Source organism: Polyodon spathula, chromosome 43, assembly GCF_017654505.1.
Source record: "Polyodon spathula isolate WHYD16114869_AA chromosome 43, ASM1765450v1, whole genome shotgun sequence".
NCBI classification, from domain to species: Eukaryota; Metazoa; Chordata; class Actinopteri; order Acipenseriformes; family Polyodontidae; genus Polyodon; species Polyodon spathula.
The window spans coordinates 3,165,571-3,183,210 of NC_054576.1; the positions used below are offsets into that span (position 1 = coordinate 3,165,571).

Genomic DNA, 17,640 nt, shown 5'->3' on the forward strand with positions numbered 1-17,640 from the left:
CCCTACCCTCTGTGTCCGTCTCCATGTCCTCCCCCTCCTGGCCTGCGCTGGGCCGACTGATCTTTGGTTTGATAACAAAGGGGCACTCCTTCCAACACAGCTCCACCTCGTGCTAGAAGAGAGACAGAGAGAGAGGAGAGAGAAAGAGATAGGAGACACAGGAGAAGAGGGGGAGAGAGAAGACACAGGAGAGGGGGAGAGAAAGAGAGAAGACACAGGAGAGGGAGAGAGGGAGAGAGAAGACACAGGAGAGGGGGAGAGAAAGAGAGGAGACACAGGAGAGGGGGAGAGAAAGAAAAGAGGAGACACAGGAGAAGAGGGGGAGAGAGAAGACACAGGAGAGGGGGAGAGAAAGATGGAGACACAGGAGAAGAGGGGGAGAGAGAAGACACAGGGAGGAAGAGGAGAGAGCGAGACACACACACGGGTTCAGAAACAGCAGCGGGGAGAGTTTAAAAACACAATATTTGAATGTTCCCGTTTCACGCTGGGGTCAGGCTCGCGTGTGCGAGTCTCTGCTTCTCCTCACCTCCAGTCTGCTGATGAAGATGGCCAGTCCGGTGTGAGACTGGAAGGCAGCCATGTCGAGGTTAGTGATGAGATCCACCACTCTCACCGCCCGCGTCACAAACGTGATCTGATCCTGTTCATCCCCCAGAAACTTTATCACCTACCGGGGGAAGGAGAGGCGCGAGGAACAGGGGCAGGACTTTATTGTTATTATTATTATTATTATCATTATTAACGTTGGCTTGCTGGTAGAAAGGTACGGTATTTATCAGAGCGACAATGTTATAGTTTCCTAGTATGATAAAAAGAAACAATAAATTCAGTGACAAACTGGTTTCCAGTGGAAACGCTTGCTGTTGAATTTATTCCATTTAAAAACATTAAAAAGGCCAGCTTTTATGAACACGTCACTTTTATATATTTTTTTGAAGCAGCTGTTTCCTCTTTAATGGAGTGGCGAGGGGGGGGGGGGGGGCTCACCTTGAGCAGGGCCTCCATCATGCCACAGGACACCAGTGCCTCCCCGCCCGCGTCATAACTGGCCAGGTGATAGAGGAAGGAGAAGAGCGCCGTGGCAAACTGGTGAGGGTAGGGCTCCATCCAAGGAAGGGGGGGAAGGGGGGGGGGGGGGGGGTTGTTAAAACTGTGTGCTTTACAATGCTTCCCTATGCTTTACCAGACCTCTCTGTGCTTTACAATGCTTCCCTGTGCTTTACCAGACCTCTCTGTGCTTTACAATGCTTCCCTATGCTTTACCACACCTCTCTGTGCTTTACAATGCTTCCCTACCAGACCTCTCTGTGCTTTACCAGCTTTACCATGCTTTACCAGACCTCTCTGTGCTTTACAATGCTTCCCTATGCTTTACCAGACCTCTCTGTGCTTTACAATGCTTCCCTGTGCTTTACCAGACCTCTCTGTGCTTTACAATGCTTCCCTGTGCTTTACCAGACCTCTCTGTGCTTTACAATGCTTCCCTGTGCTTTACCAGACCTCTCTGTGCTTTACAATGCTTCCCTATGTTTTCACTGGGCTTTATTACATTATGCTGTCTCACACACACAATGCATAGCTCAACTCGCGCACACACTCACGCAGAGTCTCTCTCTCACCGATCATGGCCTGGATGCAGCTCCTGACCAGCGCGGGCAGGAAGCCGTGGTAGGAGGCAGTGCCAGTGCAGTCGATGATGCTGCTCAGCTTGGGGGTCCTCTCCAGGTGAACGATGGAGGTCAGAGTGCGCAGAGAGGCGGCCTTGATATCCTGCACACGCGGAACGACACACAAGAGTACACGCCATTACAACAGCTGGGCTTGAAGTTTGCCTTTTTCCAAATTAAATTCAGGGAGGGAGGGGGGGGGGGGGAAGCCGTTTGCTAGAAAACAACGTCGCTGGTTTGTTTTCGCCCGCCTATCCTGACTGAGCCCAACTCTGCTCTGCGTGACTGTACATCTATTTCAAGCACAGCGATTAGGCAAGGGGCTCATTGCTGCTTCTAATTGATTCATTTTTTTTTACAGCATGAATTCTCCTGCCTGGAGCAGAGTGACCTCCGACAGCAAGTGCAAAATAAAAAAACAAGTTCAAACCCGAACTATGAAATCAGCAGACGCTAAAACAAGACCGACAGAGAAAGACATTGAGAAGCGGCTATGAAAGTGCACCCATTGTGGCTCTGCCCAGGAGTGATCCTCCTGCATGAGCTGCAGGCAGTCTGGAGCCAAGACGGACACCACAGTCGCCTGGTTTCCACCGAGACAGTGAAAGCTATTAAACGCTGTGAAACCATCATCTTAGTGCGGGATAGAGATAGATATCTCTCTAGATAGATAGACAGATATCTCTCTAGATAGACAGACTGATAGATCGATCTCTCTAGATAGATAGATAGATCCCTCTAGATAGATAGACATATTTCTCTAGATAGATAGATATATACAGAGATAGATAGACAGAGAGATAGACAGACAGAGACAGATCTCTCTCATGTACTCTCGTCCCTTCTCACCATGAGCTGCTTGTCTGTGATTTGCAGCACGTCCACCAGCTCCTCGATCAAGCCGTTGTACAAGATGCTGTTGGCAGAGTCCTGCAGCGCATTGGAGTACACTGCAACAGAGAGAAGAAATCACTTACCATCCAGCCCTGGTCACTGTCAAACACAGCTCAGCCGCGTTGGAGCTGTGGGATCACCAACGAGGATTCCCGACAAGAGCTCCCCGCAAGCAAGCAAACACACACAAACAAACAAACAGGCCAAGGAAACAGCCGCTTGGGTTTCTGATGACAGCTGACAACACTCTCAGCTGCCAGCCCACTTTCCAAACCTGCATCTACCCCAGGCAGCACTGGGAGTGTCCTGGACCGCTGACCTCACGCCAGGGCTTCCAAAACCCCCAGAACTCCGGCGTGGGGGGGGGGGGGGGGCCGCAGCACCGTGTTTGTATCGACGCACAGAACCATTGTTCTGTCAGTATAAGAATGTGAACCCGGGAACGAGTCAGCTCTGCGGACAGGCTCCCTGAAGAGGCCAGCTCACAGTGAAACAGTGACAGTACGAGAGCGAGCACGCAGACGGCAGAGAGCTGGTTTCGTTTTCAATGCCTCACCTAGAATGGAGATGGCGTGCAGCCTGGCCTGTACCGCCTGCAGCCTCTTCTTGTGATTGGAGAATCCGTGAGCCAATCGGATGTGCGTGAATAGCAGGATCTGCGACGAAAGGAAGAGATTTTATTATTTTTTTATACACAAGACAAAGAGGGGTGTTTATAAACCACCCAGACTGGCCTGGATTCACAGACGGGATAAATAATTAAGAGATAGACAGATTTTAGCACAGACTCTAGTCCTTCAATTTTTTTTAAAACCCGTTTTTCTTCTCAAAAAAGGGGGATTCCTTTATCACAAATCTGACAAAAACGTGACGCGCTTGTAAACGCCTCTATTTCAGCTGCTGCTGCTTTTTTTTTTTTCCTGAAATTGAAGAGGGGAAATTCAAATTCAAAAGAATACGATATGAGAGAGAGATAGATAGACAGACAAATACTGAGATAGACAGAGATAACTAGATAGCGATAGACAGATAGATAGACAGCGACAGAGGTAGCTAGATAGATTGATAGAGAGACAGACAGCTAGACAGAAATAGATTGATAGAGACAGGCAGACAGACAGAGCTAGATTGACTGATAGAGAGACAGAGAGAGATAGCTAGATAGATTGATAGAGAGATAGCTAGACAGACTGACAGAGAGATAGCTAGACAGATTGATAGAGAGATAGCTGGTAGATTGATAGAGAGATAGCTAGACAGACTGATAGACAGATAGCTAGACAGATTGATAGAGAGATAGCTGGTAGATTGAGAGACAGAGAGATAGCTAGACAGATTGATAGAGAGATAGCTAGACAGACTGATAGAGAGATAGCTAGACAGACTGATAGAGAGATAGCTAGACAGATTGATAGAGAGATAGCTAGACAGACTGATAGAGAGATAGCTGGTAGATTGATAGAGAGATAGCTAGACAGATTGATAGAGAGATAGCTGGTAGATTGAGAGACAGAGAGATAGCTAGAGAGATAGCTAGAGAGAGATAGCTAGACAGATAGATTGACAGAGATATAGCTAGACAGACAGAGATAGCTAGATAGATTGATTGACAGACAGACAGAGATAGATAGTCAGACAGATACACACACAGCTAATTTTAGATTTGATCAGGTAGACAGCACCGCTACACACAGGGAGTCTCTCCCCTCCACTGCCTGCCTCTGCTCGATCGAGGCCAGCCTGCCACAATCTCGCTCACCTGCTTCTCCTTGGGGATGCTGTACATGAGAGTCAACGACTCCATGATCTCAGACGGGCTTTCTGAAATCTGAAACAAGAGAAAGTGCAGTCGTGTGTGAGCGCCGGGCAAAAACATCAAGCCAGCAGCCTGTTACAACAGAACACCATCACAGGAGGGACGAGCGGCAGCGCTGTATCGATCAGAGAGCGAAGGAGGCTGACACGCACTGCCCCCCACACACACAGGCTGGAATTAAATACAACTGTCTGTGTGCGTGTGTATATATATCACACACACACACAAAGAAAAGAATAGGCAAGGACACAAAAATGAGAATAACTGAGAAAAAAAAAATTCTCCATTATATTATATCAGGGCATTGTTCCTTCTTCAATTCTGACGTTTGATTTCGATCAGCCTATACCTGGAAATCACAGCTGGGTTCCAACAGAGCATTTCGCAGCACCGGAGAGAGAACCGCCTCTCCCTGCTTATCCCGGGATTTCACACTGCAGGGAGAACGCCTCTCCGGTGCTGCGGAATGCTCTAAACTCAGCTGTGGCTCAGGGAGTCCAGGCTGATCAGATCCACACGAAGCGTCGCTTAGCACTCCCACCTTGTCCAGCTGCTCAATGTGGATGTAATGTACTGTGTTGCTGGTCGTCTGGGAATTACAGCAAGAGACAACGAGATCAGCAACCGATAACAACAATAATAATAATAATAAATACATTCTACTAATCAATTCTACTACTACTGATAATAATAACACTAATAATATCAAAGCAATTCTGACTCGACAGTACAGTCTTACAGATCTGAACAGACTGGATCAACGTTACATATTCATCTGATTTCTAACAGATTTTCATTCGAGTTTTTTTTCTCTGTCATTCTCTTCCCTCCCAGCTTCACCTTTCTTTCTACTTTGACCTCGGCGCTCGGCTCTGCGTAGAACTCAAAGTGTAGTGTCGTCGCACTGGGGGGGTATTTCTGAGAGGAGAGAGAGAAGTCAGAGGCAGACCACAGTCTATCTTGTGCAGCCTTTAACACCGCAGGGCTGGGAATCAGACTCCTGTTGCACAGCAGTGTGATCCAGTCCAGGTTTCACTAGCAGCTTGATCAGCCCCCAGTGTGTCTAGCTAACAAGCTCAGGTGTGTCTGATTATTAAACTCCTAGTGAAAGCAGGACTGGATCACACTGCTGTGCAGCGGGAGTCTGATTATTAAACTCCTAGTGAAAGCAGGACTGGATCACACTGCTGTGCAGCGGGAGTCTGATTATTAAACTCCTAGTGAAAGCAGGACTGGATCACACCGCTGTGCAGCGGGAGTCTGATTATTAAACTCCTAGTGAAAGCAGGACTGGATCACACTGCTGTGCAGCGGGAGTCTGATTATTAAACTCCTAGTGAAAGCAGGACTGGATCACACTGCTGTGCAGCGGGAGTCTGATTATTAAACTCCTAGTGAAAGCAGGACTGGATCACACTGCTGTGCAGCGGGAGTCTGATTATTAAACTCCTAGTGAAAGCAGGACTGGATCACACTGCTGTGCAGCGGGAGTCTGATTATTAAACTCCTAGTGAAAGCAGGACTGGATCACACTGCTATGCAGCGGGGGAGTCTGATTTCCAGACCTCAATAAAATTACATTCAAAAGGACTAAGTAAATTAAAACTCACCACCAGAGGTAAATCCCTACAACACTCTGCTAGTCCGAACCCATTGTCTTTGCCTCCCCAGCTCTGAAAGACAGCATGAAAAGGTTCCCATTATAAAAACAGAGACGCACTTTACCCAAGCAGCACTGCCACGGCAATGAAAAAGTACTCGGATTGAAACGATGCCGACCGCCAGCCCAGAGTCACCGCAATGCAAATCTGCCATCAGGGGAACACTTGCAAGCACGCGACAGCTGTGATTATCAGCTGGCCACTCCAACAGTGACAGCACACGCAGTTCTGCGTCGCTCCACCTAACAAATTCACGAGCTTCATGAAGTGCCCGGAAAGCTGCCCAGTGACGTGACGTTGGCGTGTTGAATTGCACGCCAGCGCTGTGGAGTTGAACTGACAAATTGAAAAAAAAGGTGACATTTTGAAATCTAACGTGAAATACAGTGCTGCTACAATATCACTGTGTAGTTTCTTTGATTACACGAAGCTAAATAAACACGCACACACCTCTGCCAGGTGCTGCAGTCTGGTCAGCAGTGGGGCCCTCTTCTCCGAGCCGAGCCTGGTGATGTAGTTGGATCTCTTGCTGAACACGTAGAGCAGGTTGAGCACGGCCAGCACCACCTGCATGTCACAGGAGGCCAGCAGCATCGTCAAGTGCTGGAGGAGAGGGAGAGCGAGACGGGGACAGCAGAGAACTTCAGCACAGCCAGTAACAGGCTCTTCAAACACATTATATTATATATATATATATATATCATTGTATTTCCACTGCACTGTACTCTTGTTCTGTACCTCTATGGAGCTGTAGAGGTGTCTGGAGAAGCTGTATTCTATGAGCAGGGCAGTGAAGTTCAGCACAGCCAGCAACAGGCTCTTCAGCTGGCAGTTTCCTGGCCGGTCACAGACCAGCATCCAGGACATGGTCTCCACAGTCTGGCCAGCGTCTGCCAGGATCCCGTCGAAACGGTCCAGCAGGTCCACCCAGTGGTACAGCTCGCACTGGGAACAGTTGGGAGGGGAGTGGTTAGAGAGCTCTGTTGAGCAGAACCAGCTAGCAGCAGAAGAGAGAGAGGGACAGAGACAGAGAGAGAGAAAGAGACAGAGGAAGAGAGGGAGCGGAGAGGGAGAGCGAGGGAGAGAGAGAAAGAGAGCAGAGAGGAGAGAGGGACACAGAGGGAGAGAGCGAGGGAGACAGAGAGAGAGAAGAGAGAGAGAGGGTGGAGAGAGGCAGAGCCGCGTGTGGAGAGCGCCCCTACCTTTCCAATGTTCCATGTCTTGATCTGTTGCAGCTCTTGCAGGAGCTGTTCATCGTGACATGCCTTCAGCTTGTCTATGAGGGCCCTGCAGTCGGCAGGCTGGAGACAGTAGAGAAAAAAAAGAAAAAAGGAAAACGTTGAGAAAGTCAACTCAGAAACATTCAGGATTAGCAGAGGGGAGAGAGAGAGAGAGAGGTGGTCAGCAGTGATACGCACACACACAAGCACCCTGCGTCATGACAAACTGAATCATCGCGACCTACAAGATGCAAAGCGCAAGGGTGGCAGACAGACAACCGCTAGCTAGACAAGGGATTCTCTCAACAGATGTGATGAAAACACAACGTGACACAGAACACTGACTGCCGTCAGCCTCCGCAAAACCCCAGATTTGGATAACCCAAGATCCTTAGCAAGTTCCATCACAAGCGCTTCTCTCTCTGTGTAAAAATGTTAGCCAGCCAGCCTCCAGACACCCCCACATTCTGATCCTCTCAATAACCTGCGAGCTACAGAAGGTCCTGAGCAAGTTTCCTCACAAAATCAGACGAGCGCTCCTCTAGAGAGGCGTGACAGACGGAGCCAGCCAGCCTCCACACACACCCCCACACACTGAAACTCCCTGGCAAGTTTAGAAGAAACACTTCTGCAGAGGTGCACAAATGACGGGGTACACACGCCGTCACAGGATAACAAAAAAAGTGACATTTAAAACAAAGCTTAATAAAAACAGGTTTTTGTTTACTCACTGCCTCTGTGGGGGTTTTCTTGAGTTTGCTTCTGTCCACTTTCATTGTCGCTAGTTTATACTTTCTGCTCCTGATCAGGAGACACGGAGAAAAAACACACATTAGACAGTATTTTAAGAAGTCTCTGCGGCAGCAGCAGCAGTTGTTGATGATGCAGAGTTCACCCTCCTAGTCTCTGCAAGTCGTTTTGGATAAAATGGTCTGCTGAATGAATCATTAACAATAATTTAGCAAAGATCCTGTAAGTTTAAGAAATGTTTAAGATAGACTTAAGACTTAAGACTCAGAAAATAACCTGGTTTTCGTCTGTAGTACTTAAATAAATCAATCATCCATCGCAGGCTTGTGAATCACATCTCAGCGCAGCGGAAGCACTTAATAAAATGAAAGCGCTCGTCTCAGAGCTATGACTGATGACAGCAGTGTGCCGGCACAGCCTTCCAGCACAGATCGATCTCACACGAGACCAAGAAACCACAGCCTAGCACAGACCAGACAACCCTTAATAAACAAGCTGCACCACAAGACGCTGTCTCTGCCACAACCACAATGCCACACTGCTACCCAGTCCCTCAGCCCGAACCACTAAGCTAGGGCACACTGCTTCCCAGTCCCTCCCAGTCCCAGACAGACACACGTGGAGTTCACCTCAGTATTTTACTGGGGAAAGAACGCAAAGCTACGGTAAGGGTCAGGAAGGGTCAAGGGTCTGGTCTATGTGTGCACCTCAAGTGGAGAACATAAATGACCCCTTTCCCTTGAGCGACTGTGACCCGACACTATGTTAGCTATGGTTCGTTGTACTGCGCCCTGCACACACACACACCACACACACACACACACACACACACACACACACACACACACACACACACACACACAAACACCACACACCCTGCACACACACACACACACACAATCCCCCTCACTCACACACACACACACACACACACACACACACACACACCCACACACACCACAGTGACTGACTGCGGGACGTGTGGTGTGTGTGTGTGGTGTGGGAGTGACTACTGACTGCGGGGACGTTGTGTGTGTGTGTTAGGGGGAGTTACTGACTGACTGCGACGTGTGGTGTGTGGTTGTGTGTGTGACCCTGACTGTGGGACGTGTTGTGTGTTGGTGGGACTGACCACCTGTGACGCCTGCACAAACACACACACACACACACACACCCCACCTCACTGACTGACGCCCTGCACACACACACACACACACACCACACCTCCGCACTGACCTGCACTGCAACACACACACACACACACACTCGCACACACACTGCACACACACACACACACCCTGCACACTGACACACACACACACACACACACACACACTCACTGACACACACACACACACACACACACACACACACCCCCCACTGACTGACGCCCTGCACACACACACACACACATGGGAGTGACCTACTGCGGGACGTGTTTGTGTGTGTGTGTGTGGTGGGAGTGAGCTGACTGCGGGACGTCCTGCACACACTGCCCACACACACACACACACCACACCTCACCCTCACTGACACCCTGCACACACACACACACACACACACACACCCCACACACACACACACACATCACTCACTTGTGACTGTGTGTTGGGAGTGTGCCCTGCACACACACACACACACACACACACACCCCCTCGCTGACTGACACACCTGCACACACACACACACACACACACACACCCTCACTGACTGACGCCCCTGCACACACACACACACACACCCACATACTGACTGCGGGACGTGATGTTGACTGTCGTGTGGTGGTGGGGGGGTGCGGGACGTGTGTGTGGGACGTGTGTGTTGTGTGGCAGCACACACTCGCTGAACTGACGCCCTGCACACACACACACACACACACCACACGCAGCGCGACTACTGACGTGCGAGGACGTGTGTGTTTGTGTGGGGGGAGTGACACTGACAGCCCTGCACACACACACACACACACACACACACACACACACACACACACACACACCCCCCCTCGCTGACTGACGCCCTGCACACACACACACACACACGTCACTGGACTGACGCCCGGACGTGGTGTGTGTGTGTGGGGGAGAACGACTGACTGCGGACGTGGTGTGTGTGTGTGTGGGTGTGGGGGGGAGCAGACCACTGCGGGACGTGTGGTGTGTGTGGGGTGAGTGACTGACTGTGACGTGTGTGTGTGTGTGGGGGAGCAGCGACTGACTCGCGGGACTGTGTGTGTGTGTGGTGTGTGGGGGAGCGACTGACTGCCCCGGGACGTGTGTGTGTGTGTGTGGGGGGAGTGACTGACTGCGGACGGTGTGTGTGGGTGTGTGGGGAGTGACGACTGCGGGACGTGTTGTGTGTGTGTGTGGGGGGAGCGACGACACACACCTGCACACACACACACACACACACACACACACACCCCACCAGCACTACGCTGCGGGCGTGTGTGGATTTGTTTTGGAGAGTGACTGGGACTAAGGCGTGACGGTACGTGGTTGTGTGTGGGGGGGACTGACTGACTGCGGACGGTGTTGTGTGTGTGTTGTGTGGGTGGGGAGCGACTGACTGGACGTGTGGTGTTCCCCTGCAACACACACACACACACACACCCTCGCTGACTGACACCCTGCACACACACACACCCCCTCACTGACCGACACCCTGCACCCACACACACCCCCCCTCACTGACTGACATCCTGCACACACACAGACCCCTCGATGACTCTCTCTGCCCTGTGGGGGGCATATCGACTTCGACCTTCGCCTCAATCTCCTGCCTGTCAGTCGGCAGCGAAGGCGCGCGCCCACACGGCTGCACTGTCACAAGCATCAATACCCTGTATCTTACCAAACACGGGGTTCAGGGGAGCGCCCCAATACCAGCGGAACCTCAGAACCCTGTTACAGCCTGGACAACAGCGTTCAAAACAGCTGCAACATTTCTAAGAGTAACTTAAAACAATTACAGGAGGTCTAATTAAGCAAACAGAACAGTTCTGACACGCATGTAACCTTAACCTGAAATCTCTCCAAGATTAGGAACTGGACTCATGCAGAAACTGCCTCGACTAAGTATAGGGTACATGGAAATAAAAACACACACACACACACACACACAGACCTGTCTGTACGTCACACACACACACACACACCACACACACACACACACACACACACACACACACACACACACACACACACACACACACACACACACACACACACAGACACACACACAGACACACACACACACACACAGACACACACACACACACACAGACAGACAGACACACACACACACACACACACACACAGACGCTATCTGTCTGTCTGTGTCTGTCCTGTGTGACACACACAACACAGATAGACACACAGACAGACAGACTGTTGTGGGTGTGTGTGACTGTCTATCCTTGTCCTGCTCACACAGACTCTGTCTGTGGTGTGGTTGTGTGGTCTACTGTCTGTCTTGTGTGTCTGTCTGTGGGTGTGTGTCTACTGTCTGTCGTGTTGCTGTAAGTACTGCCTGTGTGTGTGTGTCTGTCTGTGTGTGTGTGTGTGGTGTGTGTCTGTCTATATCTTTCTGTCTGTGTCTGCCTGTGGTCACACAACACAGACACACACACACACACACACACACACACAGACAGACAGAAAGACACACACAAACAGACACACACACACAGACACACACACACACACACACACACACACACACACACAGACACACACACACACACACAGCACACACACACACACACAGACAGACACACAGAACACACACACACACACACACACACACACACAAATCTTTCTGTGTGTGTCGTTCCCTGTACTGTGTTGTCTGTGTGGTTGTGTGTCCTGTGTCTGTGTGTGTAACACACCCACACACACACAGACAGAAAAACACACACACACAACACACACACACAGACACACACACACACACACACAAACCACAGCACAGACACACACACACACAGACAGATACAAGACAGACACAGACAGACACAGACACACAGGACACACACAGACATCTATCTTTCTGGTCTGTGTCTGCCTGGTCTGTGGTGTGTGTCCTGTCTAAGTCTATCCTTTCTGTGTCTGTGTCTGCCTGTGTGTGTGTGAAGAGTTATGGACGGTGCGCAAAAAATTTGCTACATAACACGACCGACTCAGCTCGTCAGTCATTTGGCGTTAGTTTCGAAGTGGGTGTGTTAGTAAGGACGGCGGATGTTTGTGGTTTGTTTTGGTTTTTTTTTGGCAAAAGTGTGTTTTCTTTATTTAACTAATTGACGTATGCTGCTAATTTTTGGACTTTTGGCGAAGACCCCTATTTATGTGTTTAGCGCGTTTGCGCTTTCGTTTGAAAGTGTTCTGAATGGTTGTTTTTGCTTAACAAACGAGAGCTGGGGGGGGGGGGGGGGTTCTAGTTTGCTTCGATAGGTAAACAAATAAACAAAAGCAAACAAACAAATCATTCGTGAAGGAATTTAGCAAAAAAAATAAAAAGTCCGTGAAAGGAGAACGAGGTCAAACGAAACCTAAAAGTGAAAGCTCGCACAACAACTGCGTGTGAGGAAACACAATTAAACACTGCTAAACAACACACACACAAACACAATATACGAGTAAAATTATGTTGTCTCCGCGTGCGGTCCAAAATCCAACCTACTTTCTTCTTCGGGCCGGTCAAGAACAGCTAGGCGCAAGTTTACGTTAACTGGGAGGGCCAGAACTACCCTGGTAATTGGATGAAGTAATTATAGTTGCTGCACGCCGTGCGTCATCCAAGACCACCTTCTTTCTGGGGCTGGCAGCCCCCCGCTCAGGTTTACGTTTAACTGGGAGGCCAGACTTTGTTGGGGGGTTGGGGGGGGGGGGGGGGGGGGGGGGGTTAATGGTTGAGTGCCCCCGGACAGAACCCCCACCCGCCCCCCCCCAATTTAGCATAATTGCTAAAAAATTTCGCTAAAATGTGTGCAACGTGTGTCACAATTTTCAACAGCACACGCCACACAAAACATTTTCTGCCAACACAAAACTTAGGCAAGACGACCCGGGCCCGACAAATGTTCAGCCCCACAGACACGTCTCTCTGGGGACAAAATCCCAAAAAAAAAAAAAAAAAAATAATAATAATATAATAATAGTATTATTTGATTTGGAGCTTTCGAACGCCTTAAAAAAAAAAAAAAAAAAAAAAAAAAAAAAAAAAAAAGCACAAAACAACGGCTCCTGCAATACGAAAGATGCATCGATCCGTCTATCTGCAGAGCGCCGCGCTGCAAGCAAGGTTTTGCATTTTGCACTTGCTCGGTTCAAACAAACAAGAAGTATATTAACAAATGTGTGTGTCTGTATATATATACTATATACGATCCCGCAGCTAAAAGCAAGGTCCCAGCTGCTCCAAACCCGAGTATTATAACACCCCCCCCACCCGATTTGAATGCTATTATAATCGTGTCGGGAGCAGATTACACCGCAAGCCGGGTTGGTGCGGAGAGGAAAAGCGATGCCAGCTGACAGCGTAGCCTCGCAATATTATCACGACAGCAGGGCTACGCGACACACACCTCAAAATACTCCATTATCCATCCCAGATCCATGCAATAATAAAGCACAATCACCACCCCGAATCCATGCAATAATAAACCACAATCACCACCCAGAATCCACGCAATAATAAACCACAATCACCACCCCAAATCCATGCAATAATAAACCACAATCACCACCCCGAATCCATGCAATAATAAACCACAATCACCACCCAGAATCCAAGCAATAATAAAACACAATCACCACCCTGAATCCATGCAATAATAAAGCACAATCACCACCCCGAATCCATGCAATAATAAACCACAATCACCACCCTGAATCCATGCAATAATAAAACACAATCACCACCCAGAATCCATGCAATAATAAACCACAATCACCACCCCGAATCCATGCAATAATAAAGCACAATCACCACCCCGAATCCACGCAATAATAAAGCACAATCACCACCCCGAATCCATGCAATAATAAACCACAATCACCACCCCGAATCCATGCAATAATAAACCACAATCACCACCCCGAATCCATGCAATAATAAACCACAATCACCACCCCGAATCCATGCAATAATAAACCACAATCACCACCCCGAATCCATGCAATAATAAAACACAATCACCACCCCGAATCCATGCAATAATAAACCACAATCACCACCCAGAATCCATGCAATAATAAACCACAATCACCACCCAGAATCCAAGCAATAATAAAACACAATCACCACCCAGAATCCAAGCAATAATAAACCACAATCACCACCCCGAATCCAAGCAATAATAAACCACAATCACCACCCCGAATCCATGCAATAATAAACCACAATCACCACCCCGAATCCATGCAATAATAAAGCACAATCACCACCCCGAATCCATGCAATAATAAACCACAATCACCACCCCGAATCCATGCAATAATAAAACACAATCACCACCCCGAATCCACGCAATAATAAACCACAATCACCACCCCGAATCCACGCAATAATAAACCACAATCACCACCCCGAATCCATGCAATAATAAAACACAATCACCACCCCGAATCCATGCAATAATAAAGCACAATCACCACCCCGAATCCAAGCAATAATAAAGCACAATCACCACCCTGAATCCATGCAATAATAAAACACAATCACCACCCCGAATCCATGCAATAATAAAACACAATCACCACCCAGAATCCAAGCAATAATAAAACACAATCACCACCCAGAATCCAAGCAATAATAAAACACAATCACCACCCAGAATCCAAGCAATAATAAACCACAATCACCACCCCGAATCCATGCAATAATAAAACACAATCACCACCCCGAATCCATGCAATAATAAAACACAATCACCACCCCGAATCCATGCAATAATAAACCACAATCACCACCCCGAATCCACGCAATAATAAACCACAATCACCACCCAGAATCCAAGCAATAATAAAACACAATCACCACCCAGAATCCAAGCAATAATAAAACACAATCACCACCCAGAATCCAAGCAATAATAAAACACAATCACCACCCAGAATCCAAGCAATAATAAAACACAATCACCACCCAGAATCCAAGCAATAATAAAACACAATCACCACCCAGAATCCAAGCAATAATAAAACACAATCACCACCCAGAATCCATGTAATAATAAACCACAATCACCACCCCGAATCCATGCGATAATAAACCACAATCACCACCCCGAATCCACGCAATAATAAAGCACAATCACCACCCCGAATCCATGCAATAATAAAGCACAATCACCACCCCAAATCCATGCAATAATAAAGCACAATCACCACTCCAAATCCATGCAATAATAAAGCACAATCAATCACCTATTATTATTATCATTATTATTATTATTATCACCATTACACACTGCAGGCTGCTGTTTTAATGCATTTTCCAAACAGAAACAGTCCTCCGCTCACTCGCTTCTCTCTCTGTACTCTGCGCAAAGCACGCAAATACAACTGGCCACATTTTAAGTTGTCTGTCTCAGCTACCTTTCCTCTCTATCTATCCCCTCCTCTCAGCTACCTTTCCTCTCCCTCTATATCCCCTCCTCCTGTCTGTCTCAGCTACCTTTCCTCTCCCTCTATCCCCTCCACTCTGTCTGTCTCAGCTACCTTTCCTCTATCTATCTATCTATCCCCCCCTCCACTCTGTCTCAGCTACCTTTCCTCTCTATCTATCTATACCCCCCTCCACTCTGTCTGTCTCAGCTACCTTTCCTCTATCTATCTATCTATACCCCCCTCCACTGTCTGTCTCAGCTACCTTTCCTCTATCTATCTATACCCCCCTCCACTCTGTCTGTCTCAGCTACCTTTCCTCTCTATCTATACCCCCCTCCACTCTGTCTGTCTCAGCTACCTTTCCTCTATCTATCCCCTCCTCCTCCTGTTTATCTCAGCTACCTATCTTTCCTCCCTCCATCTCTCTATCCCCTCCTGTCTCTCAGCTACCTTTCCTCTATCTATCCCCTCCTCCTCCTCCTCTCTGTTTATCTCAGCTACCTATCTTTCCTCCCTCCATCTCTCTATCCCCTCCTGTCTCTCAGCTACCTTTCCTCTATCTATCCCCTCCTCCTCCTCCTCTCTGTTTATCTCAGCTACCTATCTTTCCTCCCTCCATCTCTCTATCTCTATCCCCTCCTGTCTCTCAGCTACCTTTCCTCTATCTATCCCCTCCTCCTCCTCCTCTCTGTTTATCTCAGCTACCTATCTTTCCTCCCTCCATCTCTCTATCTCTATCCCCTCCTGTCTCTCAGCTACCTTTCCTCTATCTATCCCCTCCTCCTCCTCCTCTGTTTATCTCAGCTACCTATCTTTCCTCCCTCCATCTCTCTATCTCTATCCCCTCCTGTCTCTCAGCTACCTTTCCTCTATCTATCCCCTCCTCCTCCTCCTCTCTGTTTATCTCAGCTACCTATCTTTCCTCCCTCTATCTCTCTATCCCCTCCTGTCTCTCAGCTACCTTTCCTCTATCTATCCCCTCCTCCTCCTCTCTCTGTTTATCTCAGCTACCTATCTTTCCTCCCTCCATCTCTCTATCTCTATCCCCTCCTGTCTCTCAGCTACCTTTCCTCTATCTATCCCCTCCTCCTCCTCTCTGTTTATCTCAGCTACCTATCTTTCCTCCCTCTATCTCTCTATCTCTATCCCCTCCTGTCTCTCAGCTACCTTTCCTCTATCTATCCCCTCCTCCTCCTCTCTGTTTATCTCAGCTACCTTTCTTTCCTCCCTCTATCTCTCTGTCTCTATCCCCTCCTCCTCTCTCTCCCTCCATCTCTCCTACTCCCTCCTTCATTTCAAAACTAGTTCCCCCCGATCTCGGTTTCGGGAGGGCCCAGGTACCAAGTTACAGGAACAAGTTAGGGCAAAGGTGCGTTCTGGAGTCTAACGCTCTCCGCAAGTTGCTCAAGGGCACCCCTGGGAGGGGGGGGAGGGGGGGGGGGGTCCCAGCCTCTAGGGGCGGTAGGGCCCGATGTCGGGGTGGTCACCGTCCTCGTCGCCGGGAAGGCTCTGATTAGGGGGCGCTGACCACAGGGGGCACAGGGGCCCAGGGGAGCGGCGTCCAAAGCCCTCCCTCCTAGGAGCCAATGGACCCCGAGCGCCCAAGTTACACCGCCAAACAACAAAAACAAACAACACGCGATTCAATATGTCGAGGGAACCGTGTCCCCCCGGACTCGGTTTCGGGAGGGAGATCCTCGGTTACCTGGGGCTGCGGGTTCAATATGACAAACGCCAGGGAGACATTATTCAGCAGCTTTCACTGGACTCTGTGAAGTTGCAACCTGAGTTCATTCTGTATAGAGGGTTTGCTGATTCAATATGTTAACAAGGGAACAATTTTTCAGCAGCTTTCAACAAACAAACTCTATGAAGCTGTGGGAGTTCATTCTATATAGAGGGGGTGCAATTCAATATGTTAACAAGGGAACATTATTCAGCAGCTTTCACTGGACTCTATGAAGCTGAGGGAGTTCATTCTATATAGAGGGGGTGCAATTCAATATGAGAACAAGGGAA

General features: G+C 48.7%; 1 protein-coding gene across 1 annotated transcript in view; it reads right to left on the reverse strand.

Moving 5' to 3' along the window:
* Nucleotides 1–8,085, reverse strand: part of LOC121305514 (E3 ubiquitin-protein ligase HUWE1-like) — a 51,501-nt gene extending 43,416 nt beyond the window's left edge. The window contains exons 1-14 of the mRNA XM_041237159.1: nt 7,993–8,085; nt 7,244–7,342; nt 6,780–6,986; nt 6,492–6,644; nt 5,991–6,053; nt 5,221–5,298; nt 4,922–4,969; nt 4,324–4,392; nt 3,121–3,220; nt 2,520–2,620; nt 1,622–1,773; nt 991–1,117; nt 530–670; nt 7–112 (exon numbers count right to left, since the gene is read on the reverse strand). Of these exons, the coding sequence (XP_041093093.1) occupies nt 7–112; nt 530–670; nt 991–1,117; nt 1,622–1,773; nt 2,520–2,620; nt 3,121–3,220; nt 4,324–4,392; nt 4,922–4,969; nt 5,221–5,298; nt 5,991–6,053; nt 6,492–6,644; nt 6,780–6,986; nt 7,244–7,342; nt 7,993–8,037 (1,489 nt within the window). The 5' untranslated portion in view covers nt 8,038–8,085. The remainder of the gene's footprint in view (nt 1–6; nt 113–529; nt 671–990; nt 1,118–1,621; nt 1,774–2,519; nt 2,621–3,120; nt 3,221–4,323; nt 4,393–4,921; nt 4,970–5,220; nt 5,299–5,990; nt 6,054–6,491; nt 6,645–6,779; nt 6,987–7,243; nt 7,343–7,992) is intronic.
* Between the last annotated feature and the right edge of the window lie 9,555 nt (nt 8,086–17,640).